This window comes from Euprymna scolopes, chromosome 8 (assembly GCF_053919585.1).
Source record: "Euprymna scolopes isolate OS-2025 chromosome 8, ASM5391958v1, whole genome shotgun sequence".
NCBI classification, from domain to species: domain Eukaryota; kingdom Metazoa; phylum Mollusca; class Cephalopoda; order Sepiida; family Sepiolidae; genus Euprymna; species Euprymna scolopes.
Window position 1 is genome coordinate 22,676,950 of NC_136489.1, and position 21,116 is coordinate 22,698,065.

Genomic DNA, 21,116 nt, shown 5'->3' on the forward strand with positions numbered 1-21,116 from the left:
TTTTTTTGTTATTGTTGTTTTTAGTTGTTGCTGCTGTTGTTGTTGTTGTTGTTCTTTTTCTTCTTATTCTTCATCTATTTCTTTTCCGTCTTTTTCTTTTTCCTGTTTTTTTCCTTTTTTGTTGTTATTGTTGTTTTTTGTTGTTGTTGCTGTTGTTGTTGTTGTCGTTATTGTTGTTGTTCTTGTTCTTCTTCTTCATCTATTTCTTTTCCGTCCTTTTCTTTCTTTTCCTCGTAATCCGCTTCTTTTTCTTTTTTCTTTTCTTCCTTTGCTTCTATCTTCTACTCCTACTGATTTTTATAAACGCCATTATTTTTCGCTTTTATTTCCTTCTGTTTCCCGAGATCCTTTATTCTGTGTTTTCTTTTTCTTGTTTTACTTCTACAAGATAAAAATTATTCTCATTTTCCTTGAACTTTCCTGTTTGCCAATTCCTTCTTTTCCTTAAGTTACTTTTCTTCCTCTTGTATAAGGCGCAAAAGATAATGGATTAGCCGCCATATTGAATATCCAATTCATCACCGTCTTTGATGCTCCACCTATTTCGCCAAGCTATCTCGCACCGTCTCTCCTCCCTCTCCTTCTTCTGTTTCTCCTCCTCCTTTCTCTTGTCTGATTCCGTCAATTAACCTCTCCATTATTTATCTTTTCTTTTTCGTTTCGTTTCCAGTGACACACACATATACATACATACACACATACACGCGCCAATCCATAAAGACATCCCACTCTCGATAACTTTAGAACAAGCGATATCGAAATAGGTTTCGCGCGGTGGTTCGCTAGACACATGTGACAGGCGACCCTAGTAAATATATAAAGAGACAGGATTACACAGACTCTTGCATTTAGTGTGACGGTGTCGCGAGGTTTAAGACAAATAATATACACACCTAATATACACAAAAGCATACGACAGGCCTCCACACACACAGACACACGAAAAAAGGAAAAATAAATAAGAACCTAGACAACACATAAATACGTCATAAAAATAACAAAAAAAAAAAAAAACATTTCCATTCAAGAAAAAATTATATTAGTTACTTTTCAGGGAACGTTGATAGGTTTTTCTATTTTTTTTATTTTGTCGTGTCAGAAGATAAAAAAAAAAACATATACTTCATGCTGTTTTATAAACTGTTATACGTCGAAACATTTGCCCCCAAAATAATACAAAGCTAAAAGACTGGTTTTTATTTTAATCAAAGTAAACCTACACAAACCAAACAGAAATGGGTTCGAGCCGATTACTTTCTTCGTCCACAAAGTGCCAAGTTGCCTGCGTCCTGCTAAACATTTATATTTTTCTCATCTGCACCACAGATGCCTGCTTCTTCCGAAATTGCCCACCAGGTGGAAAACGATCACTCCCCATGAAAGATGGCGGCGCATCTTCACAGGTAAATACATTGTTTTTTATTATTATTTTACACTCTCTTATACGCCATGTACGTAGATCCTCAGGCATTACGACCCTTATTCTAAAATATTATTAACGTAGTAATAACAGTCCCTTTCTTTAATAATGCTTGCTTATGGTTCGGGAGACCAGGGTTCAATCCTAGATTTAGTCATACCAAAGACTAAAAAATAATGCTTTACGTTCCCTTGTTAAACTCCCCGCACTTATAAATCGAGGGAATACGTGATATAATCATGAGTGATGCCCTCCCCTGACACTTTCGTGCAGTATGTACTTAACATGGAACTTTCGGGTTGTCCTTGACTATAGTCGATTACTTCATTTTACTGATAGACTATTCTAATCTAACAACATAAAATAGACAATTATCCAATACTAATTAGACATTTAGAATTTATTCAGTAAATTATATATTTTGTTTGCTGTACCCACCCGGCGTTGCCCGGCGGATTTTTTGACTTGTATTCTTTTTTTTTTCACCAATTGCATATTTTAATTGTCTTATCTCTTAATTAATTTCTTGTAAGAAAATATTTTGGAGGAGTAGAATGCGGACCATTAGTTACTTTCGGCAGCTTTTTAACGTTTCGTTTCCATTAGTTTGTCGCTTTGTACGTGCCATGAGCGAGGTTTCTGACAAATGGGTAAGAATTGCAGTTTTCTGGGGTAGGAGTCTATCCATCTAATACTTGTTCGAGGTTAGCTTCTGAGCAAGAATTGGTATTAATTTTTTAGCTCCTTATATCAAGTAGCTTCATGCCTTGTCTGAAGCGATTTTCATGAAACTTATTTTTTAAATATATAATTTTTAATATTGGAATATATATAAAAATGTTTTGGCATAAAAATTGTTTTAGAAAATGGTCAAATGTTTGGGTTATATCTAACTTTTATAGTTATCTATATAATGTTCTGCGTGTCTATTACTTAGTTAGTCCGTACGTACACTTTTAAAAAGGCTAAATACATTTTTGAAGACCAAACTCCTTTACAAAGGCCAAAATCTCAAAATTTGGCTGGAAAATGCCAATCTGGCAAAATTAAATAGAATATAATAGTTATCTCCCTTCGGTGTAGCCCAGGTTTCAAATCTCTTTATAATAATTAAATATAATCAGTGTTGCGATAGTGTGAGAAAGGAATTCGTGGTAATTTCGACTTGTAGCGATTCTTCACTGAAGAAAAAGTCAACGAAACGTTACTTAAAAAGGAAACATACACCTTCACAAGATCTCTAGCTATGGTATAGCTGGAAATGTCTTCTCAATTATTAAATCATTTCTTTCTGATAGGTTCATAAGAGTAGTAGTTGAGGGGCAAAAATCAGAAGCTCACAGTATTAATGCTGGGCCCAACTCTTTTCCTGATCTACATTAATGATCTTCCAAATCACATCCTTACATTATTTGTAGACATTTATGCTGATGGCACTACCATTTATGGAAGCACATCTAAGACAGTAAACGACCAAGTTCTCTCCGATTCTCTCTCCTCTGATCTTGAGCAAGTGGTACAATGGGGAAAGAGGTGGCTTGTTACTTTTAATGCATCTAAAACCAAGCTTCTCTCTTAACATTATCAACGTTCTGATCCACATCTGGCATCAATTGAAATGAATGGCTCTCGTCTTCAGGAGGCCTCAAGTTTTGACAAGCTTCCGGGCTTGACCTTTACTCCTGATCTTAAATGGAACGTACATCAAATCTGTTGCCAAGGCTGCTGGAAAAATGGTGGCATCCATCTATCGATCCAGTAGATATCCTACTGCTGATGCAATTCTCTATCTATATAAGAGCCAGGTACATCCAAGGATGGAATACTGTTGCCACATCTGGGCAGGAGCTGCTAGAAAAGACTTATCCTGCATTGATAGAGATCAAAATAGACTTCGTAGCCTCGTAGGAGATGCCCTTTTCTCTTCCCTGCAACCTCTATCTCACAGAAGAGATGTTGCGAGTTTGTCTCTGCTGTATGGTTATTTTCATGGAAAGTGTTCGACTGAGCTTCAGTCTATGGTCCCCCCTCACCAAACTTTCACAAGAAGCACTCGTTTAGCTTAAAACACTATCAATAATTCCCCCTACTGTTTATCTGTGCCTAAACCTAAACGTAGATTCCATGAACAAAGCTTTTTTCTTAGAACGGCACGCCTGTGGAATTGTCTTCCGTTTTCCAGCTTTCCAGCTGACTACAATATGGTTGTCTTCAAGTCTAACGTAAACAAATTCTTGATTAGCCGTCCACTTGTAAACAAATTTACCGAATTTCCATTTACTAACGATTACTATATTGTCCAATTTCTACTGTATACTCTTTAACTCTTATCCTCGATTGGCCTCTTGGTCTTGATAAGTGGTGATGCCTATGTAAAAAAAGAAAAGAGGGAAAAGAACATTGTCTACCAAGAGGTGTTGGACTGAAAGAGTAAATTACAGATTGTCTCTTACAGTGTGATTTTATGATTTTTATTGAACTATGTAGCACATTATTACTTTCCGAATATTTATTAGAACTTATTTTATTTAATGGCGGCCAGTTAGGGACACCATTTTCATAGAAATGTTTATAAACTAATATTTGCTGCATGTTTTTCATGTCCCAAAAACTTTCTTTTTTTTGTTTGTTTTATCCCCCCCCCCAAATATCAGCTTTATCAAAACATATGTATTGATGTAATATGTTTCTCATTTTGTGGAATTTCCACATGTCCTGCTAGTACCTAATACTACCGTATGGGTGGCGTTTTTTATTCAATGAATTTGTAATTAGATTTTGAAAGTTAAACTTAATTATCATATTATCGTGTGATCATTAAATCAATAACAGAATTGATCTGTTATACATCATGTTGGAAGATAGAGACTCCATATTCAATAATATTAGTTGATGACTATAAATATCATCTCTCCTTTTCTTTGGGTGACTTTTCTTCAATTTATATAAGGTACAGGTCATTCATCTAAAACAATTACTCAGTTTTGATCAAACTTTCAGCATTTATCCAACAAATGATCTGTATTTTTTTCTGGATTTTTGAGATAAGGATTCTTATTTTGTATTATTTGAATTATTCGAACTACTGCTCTCACTTTGAGACTTCTTCTCACAACGATTCGGTTGCTGTAACATCCGACCTTCTTTCATGCGTAGCTTGTGCAATATTTCCATAAGTTTACAAGTATCCGTTGTATAACAGATAAACTCAGTTCTAAGTGACACTCTTCCGGAGGTTGAAGGTTCAATTCTCAGTGCGGGTAATACTAAGAATACAGTTGCGAATTAGGTAAGACTTCAACCAAGCCGTGGCTGAAGAAACGAGGACATGCTACCTCATGCATTAAATTCCGTGTAGATTCTCAAGTTCGATAAAAAGATACCCGACAAGATACCGCAAAAGAAGGTCGCTGGTTATATCGTCCGAAACGTTTGGAGAAAATAGCACTCAAGATGCGCACAGTAGTTCGAATACTCCAAATAATAGACATTATATATAATTCTTATTGTGTCTATTCGGTGTTGTCCAAGAATTAAAAGAAAATTATTTTTATGTTTTCACTCTTTGCATTTAATTTTTTTTTTCACTTGATTTTCTTGTTTTAAGAAATTTAATTCAATCACAAAACACAATAAAATCGACTGAACGTTTTATAAATATTTAGATTAAAATAACATAAACACTTTTGATATGTTTAAACTCTTATATTTATAAACAACAAGAAGAATACCGGTAAAATTAATTCCTCGAACAAAAGTTTTACACCACTTTTCTGCCCCTTTACATGTCTTCATAGCTCAGGCATTAACGTCAAAGGAAAAAGTAAATTGTAAGCTAAACAGTTTGGTTTCAATTCTAGGTGGTGGCGCACGAGTCTCTTTTTTTACCTTTTAAATCATTACTATATATGTATTTTACGATCGGGGAATGCCTGTTGTCTGTATGCGAGATTGTTTAGTATGGACTCGAAAACGGCTGGGCCAATTTTTATAAAAATTCACACTAAGATATTTTATTTGCCTGGCAGTGGTCTTAAATAGGTTTTGTATCGGAATGTCTTCGATGAGTATCGTTATCGATAATCGAAATAATGTTATAAAAGAAGGAAGATACGATTTTGATCAAAGTTAACACCTTACACAGCCTAACATAACAAGTGCATTTCAGAAGTTTTTTTAGCACACAAGCCGAAAAGCACGACACATAAAATTAACAGTAGTTTCTTTGATATGACAAGGACGAATGCAAAATGAATGTTTCTGTTTAAAATGCAATTGTACCATGACACTTGACTTTTTCATTTTAAACTTAAATTCAAACCATTATTACCGCACAAGCAGTAAATTCAAACATATAAAATCAACAGTAGGTTCTTTGATATCACAGGTGCGCGTTCGAAATGAATGTTTTCTTTAAGAGCATAATTGAAACACGACACTTGACTTTTGCATTTTAAGCATTAATTCAAGGTGTTATATATACATAAATGATTTATTAATAGTAGGTTCTCTAGAGAGTAACGTAGACTATAATGTATTATGGACTAACTTATTGTGAGAAGGCATGCTATTTCAATGACAATGGGTAAGACATTCGGTAATCATTATTCAATACCGAGCAACGCAACGCTGGGTCTCCCTGTTAATATATATATATATATATATATATATATATATATATATATATATATATATATATATATATATATATATATGTATATATATATATGTATATATATTTATATATATGTATATATATTTATATATGTGTATAAATATATATATTTATATATATATATAAATATATGTATATTTATATTTGTAGTCATCGACATACAGTCCTGTTTCGTTGTATCACAACTCATCAGTGCCGCAAGACTAGCATCTCTCCTAAGCCGTGGATTGAACTAGAACCATCGTGTTGACAGTCAACATTTCTACCGATCAACCCACGGGAGCGGCGCCCGTAAATTATCTCGCCAAATTTCTGTTTAAACAAACATTTTTCCACCACTTTTACAGTGCTCTAACCACTTGTTTATAAACAAACAATGAGCGTCGCATTTTTCAGCCAATTAAGTAGCGGGTGAGATTATTTACGATAGTGCTCTACCCAAAGAGGGGGGGGCTTAAAATATTTGTAGTCATCGACATACAATTCTGTTTCGTTGTATCACAACTCATCAGTGCCGCTAGACTAGCACCTCTCCCAAGCCGAGGATTGAACCTAGAACCATCGTGTTGACAGTCAGCAATATATATATATATATATATATATATATATATATATATATATATATATATATATATATATATATATATATATCCATAAAGTTGAGGTTTTTCCACTATGACATTGATATTTAAAGCCTACTTTTTCTATTAAAAATTATTAAAACAAACCTCATAATATACTCAGTCGAAGATATGCAAGAAACATCAGAACGGTTAGCTAATTGGCGTATTCCCCTGAAAAACGAATTTCATTAATTATTTATTGTTTTTGTTTCTTTGTTGGATTATTGCATGCATTTCAGTAGCTCAGTTCTATTTATGTATAGTTTCTACATCGTGCACAATTGCGTAGTGTGTAGGATAACATTATTCTACCAAACGCGCGTATATATATATATATATATATATATATATATATATATATATATATATATATATATATATATATATATGATGATTGCAACGTATTGTCAGATGAGTGCCACTCCCTCAGACACTTAAAGTCCATGAGCCCAAAAATGACTTCCATCGCCACATGACTATTTTAATAGACAAATGCCTGAGGGAGTATCTATATACAGATGATGTTACAGAGTCTTAGTTTTGTACGACAGCTAAGTCTCTCTATCTCGGTTCAAAATGTTGAGATCCAGCAACAAGCAAGAGCAAGATAGTCAGCAACAAGTTAAACTGCAGACCAGCTTAATGCGGGTACTGGTCTCCCGCTTTATGGTTTTTGAAATCAGAGATTTGCTTCTCCTAGAAAGGTTGCCTTCACCACAGCTTACGGGAGCCATCTCCACCCCAACACACACATAGATACACACAAACACACACTGTGCTAGTTGGCCGTTGACCTAGAAGGTCTTGTTTTTAGTCCTTCAGGGAGACTAGCCACCCTCCTCACCAAACAAGTTTGGAACCAGTTTAGTCGCCGGTGACCCGACCATGAGGTAGGCAGTACTGGATTACATGGTACCAGTAACATATAGCATGACCTGACATATATATTTTCATCACTTACGACCTAGCTCTACGTATGAATCGATCACTGTTGAAGTAAATACTGAGAATTCACGCATAAAATTATATCTTTCTATAATAATTTATATGATTAAATGAAATAGTTATATATATATATATATATATATATATATATATATATATATATATATACCCAAAACCTCTGGCCTTGACGGAAGAGAAGCAAAAACTTGCTGCTATGATTTCAAATGATATGAAATAACAGCAAGGGGAGACTTGATTCCAAATATTTCTTATATGTTATATCTCCCCTCCTTGGTTTTCATACAAAAATTAAATTTCACAGTGTATAAAGATTTTTTAGACACTGAAGACCGTAACCTATTTTCAAAAGTTTTTGTCTTCCCTCCATCAAGGCCAGTAGTTTTGGGGAAATTTCAGATATTTTGCAATTTACGTGCAAACCTAGGAAAACAAATTACTATGATTAAAGTATTGGTAGTAATATCTTTCCATCCACGAAAAATCCTTTAAAATTACCACTTAATAGTAGGTTTTCAAGGGTGCTGAAAACGAAAATAACAGTAAAAATCCCAGGAAACGAGTAGTTTTCAAGATATAAAGCAATTATAAAGTGAGAGATCATTTTTCTAGATTAATTTAACGAACAATGAACATTCACTTCATTGCCAGGGTGGCCATAAAGGGTTGCTCATTTGACATTAAATTAATATAAGAAAGTGATCTCCCCCTTCTTGAAACAGTAATGTACGATCTAAAGGGCAAATGTCACATAGTCCACTACGTTTCAAGGTTTTAATTTTTCGCCATTATCAAAGTACTTTCTCTGTGTGATTGCTGGGGGAGAGGCTTCGTTCTCTTTGTCCACCTAAATGATTTTAAATTTCACGAAATGTACATCTTGTGTCTGGAAGAGTTCTTATATACGTTTTGTATCGGAGTGCCTACGACAAGTATCAAAAGTCGATAATTGAAAAAACCTAATTAAAAAAAGGGAACAGTCCAATTTTGACCAAAGTTATATACTCATACAGTAAAAAATCACAAGTGGATTTGAGAAGTTTTATCACCGCAAAAGCAGAACAAACCGCCATATAAAATCAACAGCAGGTTCTTTGATAAGTCAAAAGGTGCATGAATGTTTCTGTTTATAGTACAATTGAATCCTAATACTTGTCGTTTGTATTTTAAACTTTCATTCAAGTCATTATATGACAATTTTTTATAAACTCAACAGTAAGTTCTCTACAGTGCAATTTAGACTACAGTGAATTGTTGACTGAGTCACTGCGGATAGGCATGTAAAGCTTCCTTCTCGTTTATCGCGATGGGTTCCCGAATAAAGCAGCCAATCAATCGATTTGATTAACAAATCATCGATTTTTTTCGATTTCGAAGGCAATAAAATATTGGAAGTGTAGATATTTGTTAACATTCATTCAATCCCGGGCAACGTCGGATCTCCCTGCTAGTACACTCCCCACACATATATATATATATATGTATGTATATATATACATATATATATATATATATATATATATATATATATATATATAGAGAGAGAGAGAGAGAGAGAGAGAGAGAGAGAAAGAGATAGAGGGAGATAGATAAATAAATAGATAGATAGATAGATAGATAGATAGATAAAGTGTGTGTTTTCTTTTAATATTTAATGTTACAATTTCACAACGTTGTCGAAGGCAAACCTCGTAGAAATATAGTATTCCCCTGACTCTCAAGCGATCAACGGTGTTGAAATCGTCGAATGAAATATTGTTAACATATTTTCTAATCGATCTTAAGGAAGAGTTTAAATATAAAAACTATGAAAACACTCTATTTCCTTTATATAGTGTTCGGTGCTAATTAAAAATAGAATAAAAGTATGGAGAAAATAGAAAGAATAAGAAAAAGAGAAAAACAGAAAGAAAATATGTAAGAAAACAATGTAGAAAATAAATAAAAGAGAAACGCGTATATCTTAAAATAACACACGCACACACACACACACACACACACACATATATATATATATATATATATATATATATATATATATATATATATGTGTGTGTGATTTTCAGAATGTGAGAGATTGTATATAATAAATTCCACAGCCAAACAACTATATATATATAGTCATCCACACACAGTACTGTTTCGCTTTTTCACAGCTCATCAGTGCGGCTAGACAGGCAACTACCTCAAGCCAGGATTGAAACCCGACCGTTTATACGGCAGTCAAGGCTCCTAACCATTACGCTATTGGCGGCTGCTGCGTGAGTCATGAGTTTAACGATGTTTTGACATCGTCCGAAATACCTCCGCTCGATTTGTTTACACAAAGAGCGTCGCTTATATGTTAATGGTAATTCGTGTTTCACTTCTCAATATGCTCAACTCAAGGTGAGGAGCATTATAGTCATCCACATACAGTACTGTTTCGCTGTTTCACAGCTCATCAGTGCGGCTAGACAGGCAACTACCTCAAGCCAGGATTAAAAATAAAAATTACAATAAGTTTACCAAGGTAATCAAAATGGTAAACTTAAAATATATTGTAAATATTAACTCTTTAATATTTACAATTAAAATAAACTCAACTAGATGTAAAAGCTCAATAAAACCGAAAAGGAAATAGAGCTTATAATATATATATATATATATATATATATATATATATATATATATATACACCTTAACTACCTGCACTTGTGATTTCCAAAAGGATGAAACACTAGTGTCTGTAGGAATTAAAATAATTATAGTTATAATTATGTCAGCCTATTTACCAACTCGGTTCTAATTGTTGAGCACTTCTAAGTTGTAATAAGTCGGTCACTTAAGCTCATATGCACAGATCATGATGTTTAATCATAAGATCACTAGTCGTCTATGACATTTACGTTTTATATAAGTGTAAATTTCAACTGTAGTTCTCGCAGTTAACGTTGGTCGTGGTTTGTTTCTGCAAATGGTGTCAGAGATGGTTGTGGCCGGGTTCGAATCTCCCATGCATCAATCCAGTCAGCGCGATCGTAGCCGAGATTGAACTCACTACACGAGTTTTTAGTGTAAGCCAAATCTTGTCGGTAGCTGAATATTGATGCTTCGCCAGGGCTATCAAGGGTATTTTTTTATCGATACATCATCATTAGAAGGGGTGCCTACCACGGCTTAAGAGAGCCGCATCTACCCTCGAGAGAAGGATAGACCGCATCAGATTCTCAACCTGGTAATTTTCATACAGCGTCTCGTCTTCCCAAATAGTCACCCATCTGGTACTGGGCAGGCTCAACGTTGCTTAACTTCGGTGATCTGGTGTGAATCGGTGTATATATATATATATATATATATATATATATATATATTGGAATAATAGGTTTATATATATATATATATATATATATATATATATATATATATATATATATATATACTAGCAGAAGTACACGTCGTTGACTGGGTTCAAAAACAGCCTACAGAAAATGGACTGTGATTGATGAAAGTATGATGGGTTATGAAAAGGAGGGGGTTTTAAAGAGATAGGTTTTGATACTCAAAAATTTTACCCTAAGCAAAATATGATGAAAGTAAAGATAATTTTCGCGAAAATATATTTTTTTATATCAACTTTGTTTCCATTCGTAGCCAAGAGTGACCAACAAAATGATGTGTCTTACAAAGAGAAAATGTTATATATATATATATATATATATATATATATATATATATATATATATATATATATATATATATATATATATATATATATATATATATAACTATAGAAGAAATAAATGTTACCATAGTCAATAAAAGTTACTTTTATGGTAGAAAATTTCATTGGTTTGTATTTTTAAGTAGTTTGTAAAAAAAAAAAAAGTTTTTAAGTCACGAACCGGTTTAAAAAAAAATCAAAATGGCAGCGACTTGTAAATGGAGAGCTCCGTTTTCAATTTGAAGGAGGGGCACCTGAGCATTCTGTGTTAACAATTGAAGAGAGTTCCGTCAACGTAAGGAATATTTATAAACATATTATAATGTTTTCCGTTATTTTGTGCTTGAGGAATATTCAATTATGGCATGTGTAGTTTATATAAAAATTCATTTAAGTAGTTATCACCTCAAATTTCGTTTTAATTTCGGTTCGCTGAAATTATTTCAAGTAAAGAGCATTAAAAACTATTTAAAAAAGCATGGACTGAACGTTTATTGACTATGGTAACATTTATTTATTGTATATTTATTTTTTTGGGTAGTCGTTTGTTGTCTTTTCTGCTTAACACTCTTACTAAATAATATCGACGAAATATCGAAAAACAAAGAAACAAAAACAGTTTTGAAAAATAATGAAGCTTTACTTACTTTAGTAAAATAATCCGAAACAGCAAAATGGGATATTAAAAAAGTAAACACGTAATTACTTTAGTTTTTTAAAGCAGAGAATCCATATAAATATGAATAAGAAAATGGCGCCCTTTTCAAGCAGAACAGCTTCGTTTTAGTTTTACAGTATTGAACGATTTAGTATTGCGCCGTCGGATTCAGGGTTGTACTATTGTAATGTAAAAACACGCAGAAAGGGTTGTAATCAACTGAATTCGTTCTAGTACACTGACAAAAAAGTTTAAACAGATATATAAATAAAAATAAAAAGGTTATGTAAATGTTTTAAAAAACACGTAATCATGTGAGCAGGATTTTTTCTTTATTTTGACACAATAACAAGTAACGTTCTTATTTTTTTTATTATTTATCTATTTATCTATTTTTGAAAGAGTGCCACGTGCAAGTGGAGAAGAACAAAACAGAGTTATACAAAATTTGTGTCGAGAATTGTCTAAAGATCCGTTTTTTTTTGCTTTCACTTTAATAAGAACGTGAATTTATGAGGTGAATTTATTCGACACAATATGATTCAACTCAAAAAAAAAATAAAAGTAAACGTGAATTAAGATTAAAGTTAAGGTGTTATTGTGGGCCCTCACCTCTTTTAAAAAAAACTTTGTTAAACTTGTGATATATTTACATTCTATGGAGGTCAGGCGCGAACGAACACCCACTAATTTTATTATGCCATATTTCTTCAAACTGAAACATAATTATCAAAGTATACTTACGGAAATAGATATGAAAAGTCTTTGTTAAAGTTTGCGCCATATTTCCATGGAGTACAGGCGCGAACGCAGACCCCACAATTTAATTATACCATCTCTATTTAAGTTGAAACATACTTATCAAAGTATTCTTATGTACATCTATATCAAAAACCCTTGTAAACGTTGTTTTTTTTTCATTTTTTATTTCCATACTTTGGGGACCAGGCGCGAATGCAGACCCCACAATTTTTATGAACCACCGTTTTGGCAGATCAAACATACCCATTCATGATCCTCGATACATCTTCTATCATTATATGTAATCAGTTTTGTAAAATAGTCAACCATATAGGAGCCTATTTGTGACCACACACACACACACACACACACACACACACACACACACCTTTATATATATATATATATATATATATATATATATATATATATATATATATATATTATAAACAGAAACAAAGAAAAAAAGAAAACATTACATTTCACCCCAAACAAGGCAGGTTGCCACTTTGATGTAGGGAGCTAGTAACAGGGACCTACATTGCAGGTATACTATGTAGGGAGTTTAGCAGCAAGATGTATGTTCACATTACGCCTGAACATGTCAGTACAGTTGGGGAAGCAGGAAACCGGTAGACAATTCCAAAGTCCTGCAGTTCTGGGGAAGAAACTATTAGAGTAAAAGGCTTTCTTACATCTAGAGATCTCAACTGTGTAGAGATGGAACTTCGCTGCTTGTCGGGTTGGTCGGAGGTATTTTCATCGAGAGGGTACAAGGGCTTGTCTTTTGGCATTTTAAACGTAAAGTGCAACCATTATTTACAGAAGATTTTATAATATCAACAGTAGATTCTCTACAGTGCAATGTAAACTAAAGTGTCCCAAAAAAGAACGTCCGCACTTGTCATTTTTTCAAAAACCAATAACTTAAGCTAAATCGAAGGTAACTGTTTATAAAACGTATACCTCATTTGATTCGCCCTTTATTCTCCTATAATTTTTCGTGTTCATATTTGACTTTTAACTTTTTGAAGTAACTTAGTGTTCACATCAATTTAAAAAATAACTTAAAATTGAGAAGGCAGAACGAAACTCTGAAGAAACAAATGAGCATAAAACAGCTTTAAATATCCACCTTTCTGGCAACAAAACATAATTGTTGTTGTTCCAGGTTATACAACGTAACATTTAGTCCACATGCCTCAACTTTCTCTTAGTGATCGTCAGGCGCTCATTAATCTCCACCTTTCTGGTTTATTCACTCGAGATATCGGCCGCAGATTGAAATGTGATGAGAAGATGGTAGGAATGACTATGCAAAAGCACCAAAAACACCAGCAGTGTTCTTGATGCCCTAAATGTGGTCGTCTTACATGGGAAATCAATGCTATCTAGATCCGTAGCCTCAGAAACAGATTTGAAACAGTTTCCCAAATCCAAGAACAATCTTGTTAAAAATTGCTCTCTTTCTACAGTTAAGAACAGATTGAAGGAATTTAATTTACGAGGCTGTTTGCAAAGACGCAAGCCAATGATTTCTGCAAAAACAGAAGACGCCGTCTTTACTTCGTCAGATGCAATGAAGACCATGACTCTTGATATTGGTCGAAAGTAATTTTCAGCCACGAAAGCAAGTTAATTAGGTTAGACAATGATGGTAGGCAATAAGTCCATCAAATGGAAGGATGAGGAAGTGGTGGAGGTTTAGTTTTGGTGTTGAGCGTTATTAGTGCCAATGATCCAGGGCCTATAGTTCGTTTGCAAGATCGAATTAATTCGACCAAGTACATTAATATGTTGGCTGACCATTTTCTACTTTACTTTGGTCAGAATTTGGATTATAATTCCATTTTCATGCAGGATAATGCTCCCATTTACACAGCTGGCAATGTCAAGAAGTTCCTTGAAGAGCATGATATTCCGTGTTTGGATTGACCTGCACAATCCCCAGACCTCAATCCTATCGAAAACGTATGGCATTACATCAAGTAAGTGCTACGCAATGATAAAAGTTCAAATTTGGTAAACTTAGGACAAAAATTAAAGAGAAATGGGATGCCATTTCACCGGAATATTGTTGCAGAATTATTCAAGGAATTCCCAAAATATTGCAAACTGTCAAATTACAGAAGGGCTATGCTACTAAATATTAACTATTGTGTTCCTGTTTTATTTGTGTTACATTAATGTTCTAAAGTTGCATTTACATAACAATTTTCCATTTTGCAGAGTTTCTTTTGTCGTCTCTATTTGAAATTATTTTTTTAAATTGAGGTGGACACTAGAATACTCCAATTAAAAGTCAAATATGAACAGGTAAAATTATAGAGAAATACAAAGCAATCAGATGAGGTACAGATTGTTTAAATAGTAACATTCAATTTTGCTTAAATTATCGGTTAAACAAAATGACGACTTCGGACTTTCATTTTGGCATCACTTTACACTGTATTATGTACTAAGTCATATACGGGAGGCACGTGAAGCCAGCACACTGCGGGAGAAAGATACATAACTAGAGCAGGCAATTTATCGATTTGATTAAAAATGGGCGATTTCACCGATTTCGATAGGGAACGGTGGACCATTTGTTAATCGTCATTCCTGACCAACGTCAGGTCTACCTGCTAGTATATATATATATATATATATATATATATATATATATATATATGAGTTGTGATAGAACGAAGTAGGACTGTATATCGATGACTACAAATATATTTTAAGCCTCCCTCTTTGGGTAGAGCACTGTCGTAAATAATCTCACCCGGTACTTAATTGGCTGAAAAATGCGAAGTTCGTTGTTTGTTTGTTTACAAACAGGCGGTTTAAGCACTGTAAGAGTGGTGGCGGATGCATATTTAAATAGACATTCCGACGAGTTATTTGCGGGCGTCCCTTCTGCGGTCGAGTGGGAGAACTGCCGACTGTCAACACGACGGTTCTAGGTTCAGTTCTTGGCTCGGGAGAGATGCTAGTCTAGCGGCACTGATGAGTTGTGATACAACGAAACAGGACTGTATGTCGATGACTACAAATATATATATATATATATATATATATATATATATATACTCATTTTCACAGACGGACTGTTTCGCTGTATCACAGCTTTGCACTGTGGCTAAACTAACATCCATCTTAAGTCAGGAATCGATGCTACAACTATTAAGTGGATAATCGGCATTTCTACCACATACTACGAGATAAGTGCTCGTAAATCATATCTTCAATCTATATGTCTATAAAAGTGAACGTGTCTGTGTGTTTGTGTTTGTACATTTTCCTACACAATAACTCTGTCAATTTTCAGTCTACAAATTCGAAATTTGATATACAGGGGACTGAGATTTGGAAAAATCTTTGTGATTGGTTTTCAGTCAGTAATTTGGCTGTTAAGGGGTCAAAGTTCAACGATATGCCCTTTGAGAACTCTACCAAACTACTTCGGCAATTTTGAGTCTAAACACTTGAAATTTTACATATAAGTTCCTTGGACACGGATCTAACTTAATAATTTGATTTCTGCCCCAAACAATAAATGTTAAGAGGGTAATAACAGGGGTCAAAGTTAAAAAAATTGATCGCTTTTTTTTTTGCTTAACATACACCTCTAAACACCCGGGCAACGTTGACAGTCAGTTTAAAATGATATATCTGTTTATTTGCATTACGTTCAGTAGCAGGTGATATAATTTAACGTTTATATGTGTGCATTGTATGTATAGCAGGTGATATAATTTAACGTTTATATATGTGCATTGTATGTATAGCAGGTGATATAATTTAACATTTATATGTGTGCATTGTATGTATAGCAGGTGATATAATTTAACGAAAGAAGGAGTATGTAACAATCTACAGGCAGAGGGTTTCTCTGTATCACAGTTATTCAGTGCGGATAGTGTAGCGCTCATCTATACTAATCTAGTTAATAGTTGGTAATTCTCTGCCTGTCTGTCTGTCTGTCTGTCTGTCTGTCTCTCTCTCTCTCTCTCTGTTCGTCTGACAATCTATCTCTCTAAACTCCCTCTCTCTTTTTCTCTTTCTCTCTCTTTCTCTCACACACACACACACACACACACACACACACACACACACACACACACACACACACACATATATATATTAAGTAATGTGATTTATAATTTAAAAATTTTAAAAATTTAAAAATTTAAATTTAATTAAATTAAAAATCAGTTTCATAAGAAGGAACAACAACAAAGTCAATTATCTGTACGATCGTTTCGGAAATCCGTGCTTTTTATTTGTGGTATACATGAAGTCACGTAGAACAATTATACATAGTGTTTTTGGTAAGCACGGTCTCCTCATCAGCAAATTTAGGAGGATTTCTATTGAATTGAAATAAATTAAGTTAAACCAATTACCGCCCTTAGACTCGTAAATCAAATAATAAATAAAGCCATGACAATTATCTCCCCTTAAAAACTTGCAAAATAAATACTCTCTCTATATAGATATTAACTGTAGCGTCTTTAAATCAAAATACGCTAACGGAAACAATTTACTGCACGAGCGTCGCCCTTTTAAAATTCATCATTCAATAAAATAAAAAGCTATCGCAAACATCTAAATGACTACTTTAAATACAGTTCCTGATTTCAAAAAAAGAAAAACCAAAAGGTAATTATATATCTATATATTTTTAAATCAAATTTATTATGTAAATTCAAAAAAAAAAAAATATTTTTTCTACTCATTTCTATCTCTAACCTATACCAATTTTCTTATTAATTTTCTTATAAATTTTAAATCCAAACCTTTTACTTCAATTTTTCAGATTCATCTGCCTTACTTTTAATGCTAGGTTTATTTTTGGTGTCTTTTCAATTCAATAGAAATCCTCCTAAATTTGCTGATGAGGAGACCGTGCTTACCAAAAAAACTATGGATAATTGTTCTACGTGACTTCATGTATACCACAAATAAAAAGCACGGATTTCCGAAACGATCGTACAGATAATTGACTTTGTTGTTGTTCCTTCTTATGAAACTGATTTTTAATTTAATTAAATTTTGATTTTTAAATTTTAAAATTTTTTAAAATTTTTAAATTATAAATCACATTACTTAATATTGAATTAGCTCTAGGACATTTAACTATCGAGCTTATTATATATCTAAATTACAACGAGCATTTCCTGTATTTTAATTAAACTAGTAATTTCACTATTACATTAAAATACACTTAGCTCTTTAGACTATTATTCTAATCTCCTTTAAATTATATATATATATATATATATATATATATATATATATATATATGGGTTAAAATAAGAGAATCTAACAAAAACTTAGCCTTATTTCATTATAAATTTATTTAAACCCTGTACGTATTTGAGCAGACGTGTCGAGCTTGTCAGGCCCGGAACTTATTAGCTCGACTCGTTTGATAAAGCCTGCACAGAGTTGAAATAAAGTTATAGTGAATTTAGGCTGAGGTTGTGTTTGATTTTTTCTATTTATCCTTATGCTAAGCATAGGGCTCTCATATTTTAGATTTCTTACAGCAACTACCTGGTCCTGTTGGAGCATGCTAAAATTCAGTGCATTCATACAGACCCGTTTCGTAATGCAGAAATAACCAGCTATTATTATGTCGATATCGTCTCTTTCAGTGCATATACTCTTCAGAAAAATTAGAATTTCTTTTTGCGTTGATAGAAAAATGCATGACAATATAATACTGCAAGAAGAAAAACGATCATAGGTCACTCAACATCATATATATATATATATATATATATATATATATATATAAATGAGGGGGTCACCAACAATGTGTATTTTTTAACATTATTTTATTATTCCGTGTTTTAGTTTTTCATTGAAAATTATGTTTAGATCAATGTAATAATGTTTTTAAATCATTGAAATAGTTTTTAACGCGTTTCAGACGTTCTGTGAAGCGTCCTCTTCAGAAAGTATTTAAAATGTAAAATAGTTAGAGTATACTCAAGATGTGTTTAAAATGTAAAAGTGCATTTTTGTAGTTCATTTGAAATGCTTCCGAGCGGTGGAAACATGTGTAAATGATTTTACTCTTCATTTGTATGTTCAAATTTTATTACTGGTTCGTTGTTTTATATTTCTCTCTCTCCCTCTTCTTGTGTTTCTACTTATCTGTCTTTGTTTTTTCTCATTGTTCTCCTTTTTTACTCTTACGTTGGTACTTGGTCAACTGGGTGCGTAGGGTAGTGTGTGTGTGTGTGTGTTTGTATCGGTCTGTAGAATGTGTGTTCTGTTTTATAGTATTATAAAGTTATTTGCTTCCCTAGGAAGGTAACTGTGATCTAAGGTCGTTTCTAATGTGTGTGTGTGAAGAGGGGGGAACAAGCTCATCTGAAACAAGGGTATGGGTGTTTTCATTCAATTTTGATATTTATTTTTTTGGATTCTTAGATTTTAGCATTGTGATTTTTCGTTTCAGTCTTAGGGCATTCTTAATATTATGTTTGTTTAGATAAAGAGGTGTATTTATAAATATACGTAAGGGATTTTTTAATGTTTCTATTTATTTGTCTCCCCATGTAGGTATAGCCAGATCCAGGATCGGTTCTTAGTGTGGGGAAGATCTCGTTCCTCAGAGGGGATGGGGCACTTGGAGAGGTACAGGTATGGGAGGAATTTATATAGTTATCTCAGTCATGAAGGATTTCTCCTCCACTGATTGAGGATGGGGGGCGAGGTGTTGGAATAGATACTACGCTATGGTTCTAGGGTTTTCCTAGTATTGTTGGTTTCGAGGTAAAGTAGGGTTGGTATTGTTCAATGTGTTGTACTAGAAACAGAGGTGCTGTGCCTGTGTGTGGCTGTATGCGTGTGTGGTTGTGTGTGTGTGTTTTAATGTGTCGGTTCTGATTTATGTGTGGGTGTGTATATGTATATGTAGGTGCATGTGAGTGTGCCTTGCATTTCATGTTTTTGTGTGTTGATATAAGGCTCTGTTTAGTTCGGGAGTGAATCTTGTTATGAATTTTTTTTCCTATGTAAGTAAATAAAAGTAATTGTCTGTTTGGAAGATTGGCATTATTTTGAAGCTACTTCTACTGCATGCGTGTACGTGTTTTGAAACATAGAGATTCTGTTATCTGCAATTTTGATGTTGCTCTTATGTAAGGCCACTCTATTGCTGAAGTTTTTGGTGGCGCTTATGTAGGATTTGTTGCATGCTATGCATCTTAGTGCATGTACTACATTTCTAGAGGTCCAATTTAGATCCTTTTTTATTTTGAATGTTTGTGTTGGGTTTTTGAATGTGTATGTGTTTCCTTCTATTATTATGTCACATACTCCACATTGTGGTTTGTTGCATTTTGTAACCCCTTTTGTGGAACGAGTTTTGAGGAAGTTAGGATGTGTTTTAAGTTTTTGGGTTGGCGTTTGCTTTTTATTATTTTTGTTGTTTTAAATATGTTGTTTAGTTTGTCGTTCTGACTGAGAAGGATAAGTTTTTTTTGTTATCTGTGTACATAGTTCTGGGTTGTTTGTGTTGTGTATGGAGACGTATGCTAAAACATTTTCTTTGTTGTGTTCTTTTGGGATTCTTAGTTGGTCTATTGGAATTTTTTCTGCCAGTTCAATACCTTTCTGTATTAGTGGTAGTGGATATCCTCTTTCCCGCAGAGTTATTTGTAGTTCATTCAGTCTAGTCGAGCGGAGGTGTCTGTCTGTTAATATATATATAGAAAACAAAATATGGTCATTTATTATCAAACACAAAACAGGAAGAAAAAAGTAAAAGATTTTGTTGTTGTAAATCGGGAGGGAGAATATATATATATATATATATATATATATATATATATATATATATATATATATATACATATATATATACATATATATAGTGGAGATGGTAATTAATAAAAACTGAAGAAAGTGCTCAATACTGTTGTAGAGCAAATATGCGAAATCCCAAAATAGCGAACATTTCTGTAAAAGTCTGAGGTCGCTACAGACGGCCAAAAAAACGGCCGTGTAGCTGAAACAATAATGTAACTTAACAGAAAGATACGGTCATAAAAAATAAAACACACAGACACACAGACACACAGACACACACACACACATATATATATATATATATATATATATATATATATATATATACTAGTGATAACCCGCTCAGTTGTTTTAGAATGGGTCTTTTATGCCTAGTTGATTGTTTAGTATTGTTAAATTTCTGCTTGTTAATCATATTTTATATTATTATTTGTCAGGGAGAAATTACAAAAAAATAAAACTAAACTAAATAAAATACTTTCTTTAAAATTCCACATATTAATATGTAGTTTAATATT

At 33.3% G+C, this 21,116-nt stretch overlaps 1 protein-coding gene across 1 annotated transcript in view; it reads left to right on the forward strand.

Annotated features, from left to right (window-relative positions):
- Nucleotides 1–747: 747 nt before the first annotated feature.
- Nucleotides 748–21,116, forward strand: part of LOC145283509 (conopressin/conophysin-like) — a 280,923-nt gene continuing 260,554 nt past the window's right edge. The window contains exon 1 of the mRNA XM_080132344.1: nucleotides 748–1,403. Within this exon, the coding sequence (XP_079988470.1) occupies nucleotides 1,236–1,403 (168 nt within the window). The 5' untranslated portion in view covers nucleotides 748–1,235. The remainder of the gene's footprint in view (nucleotides 1,404–21,116) is intronic.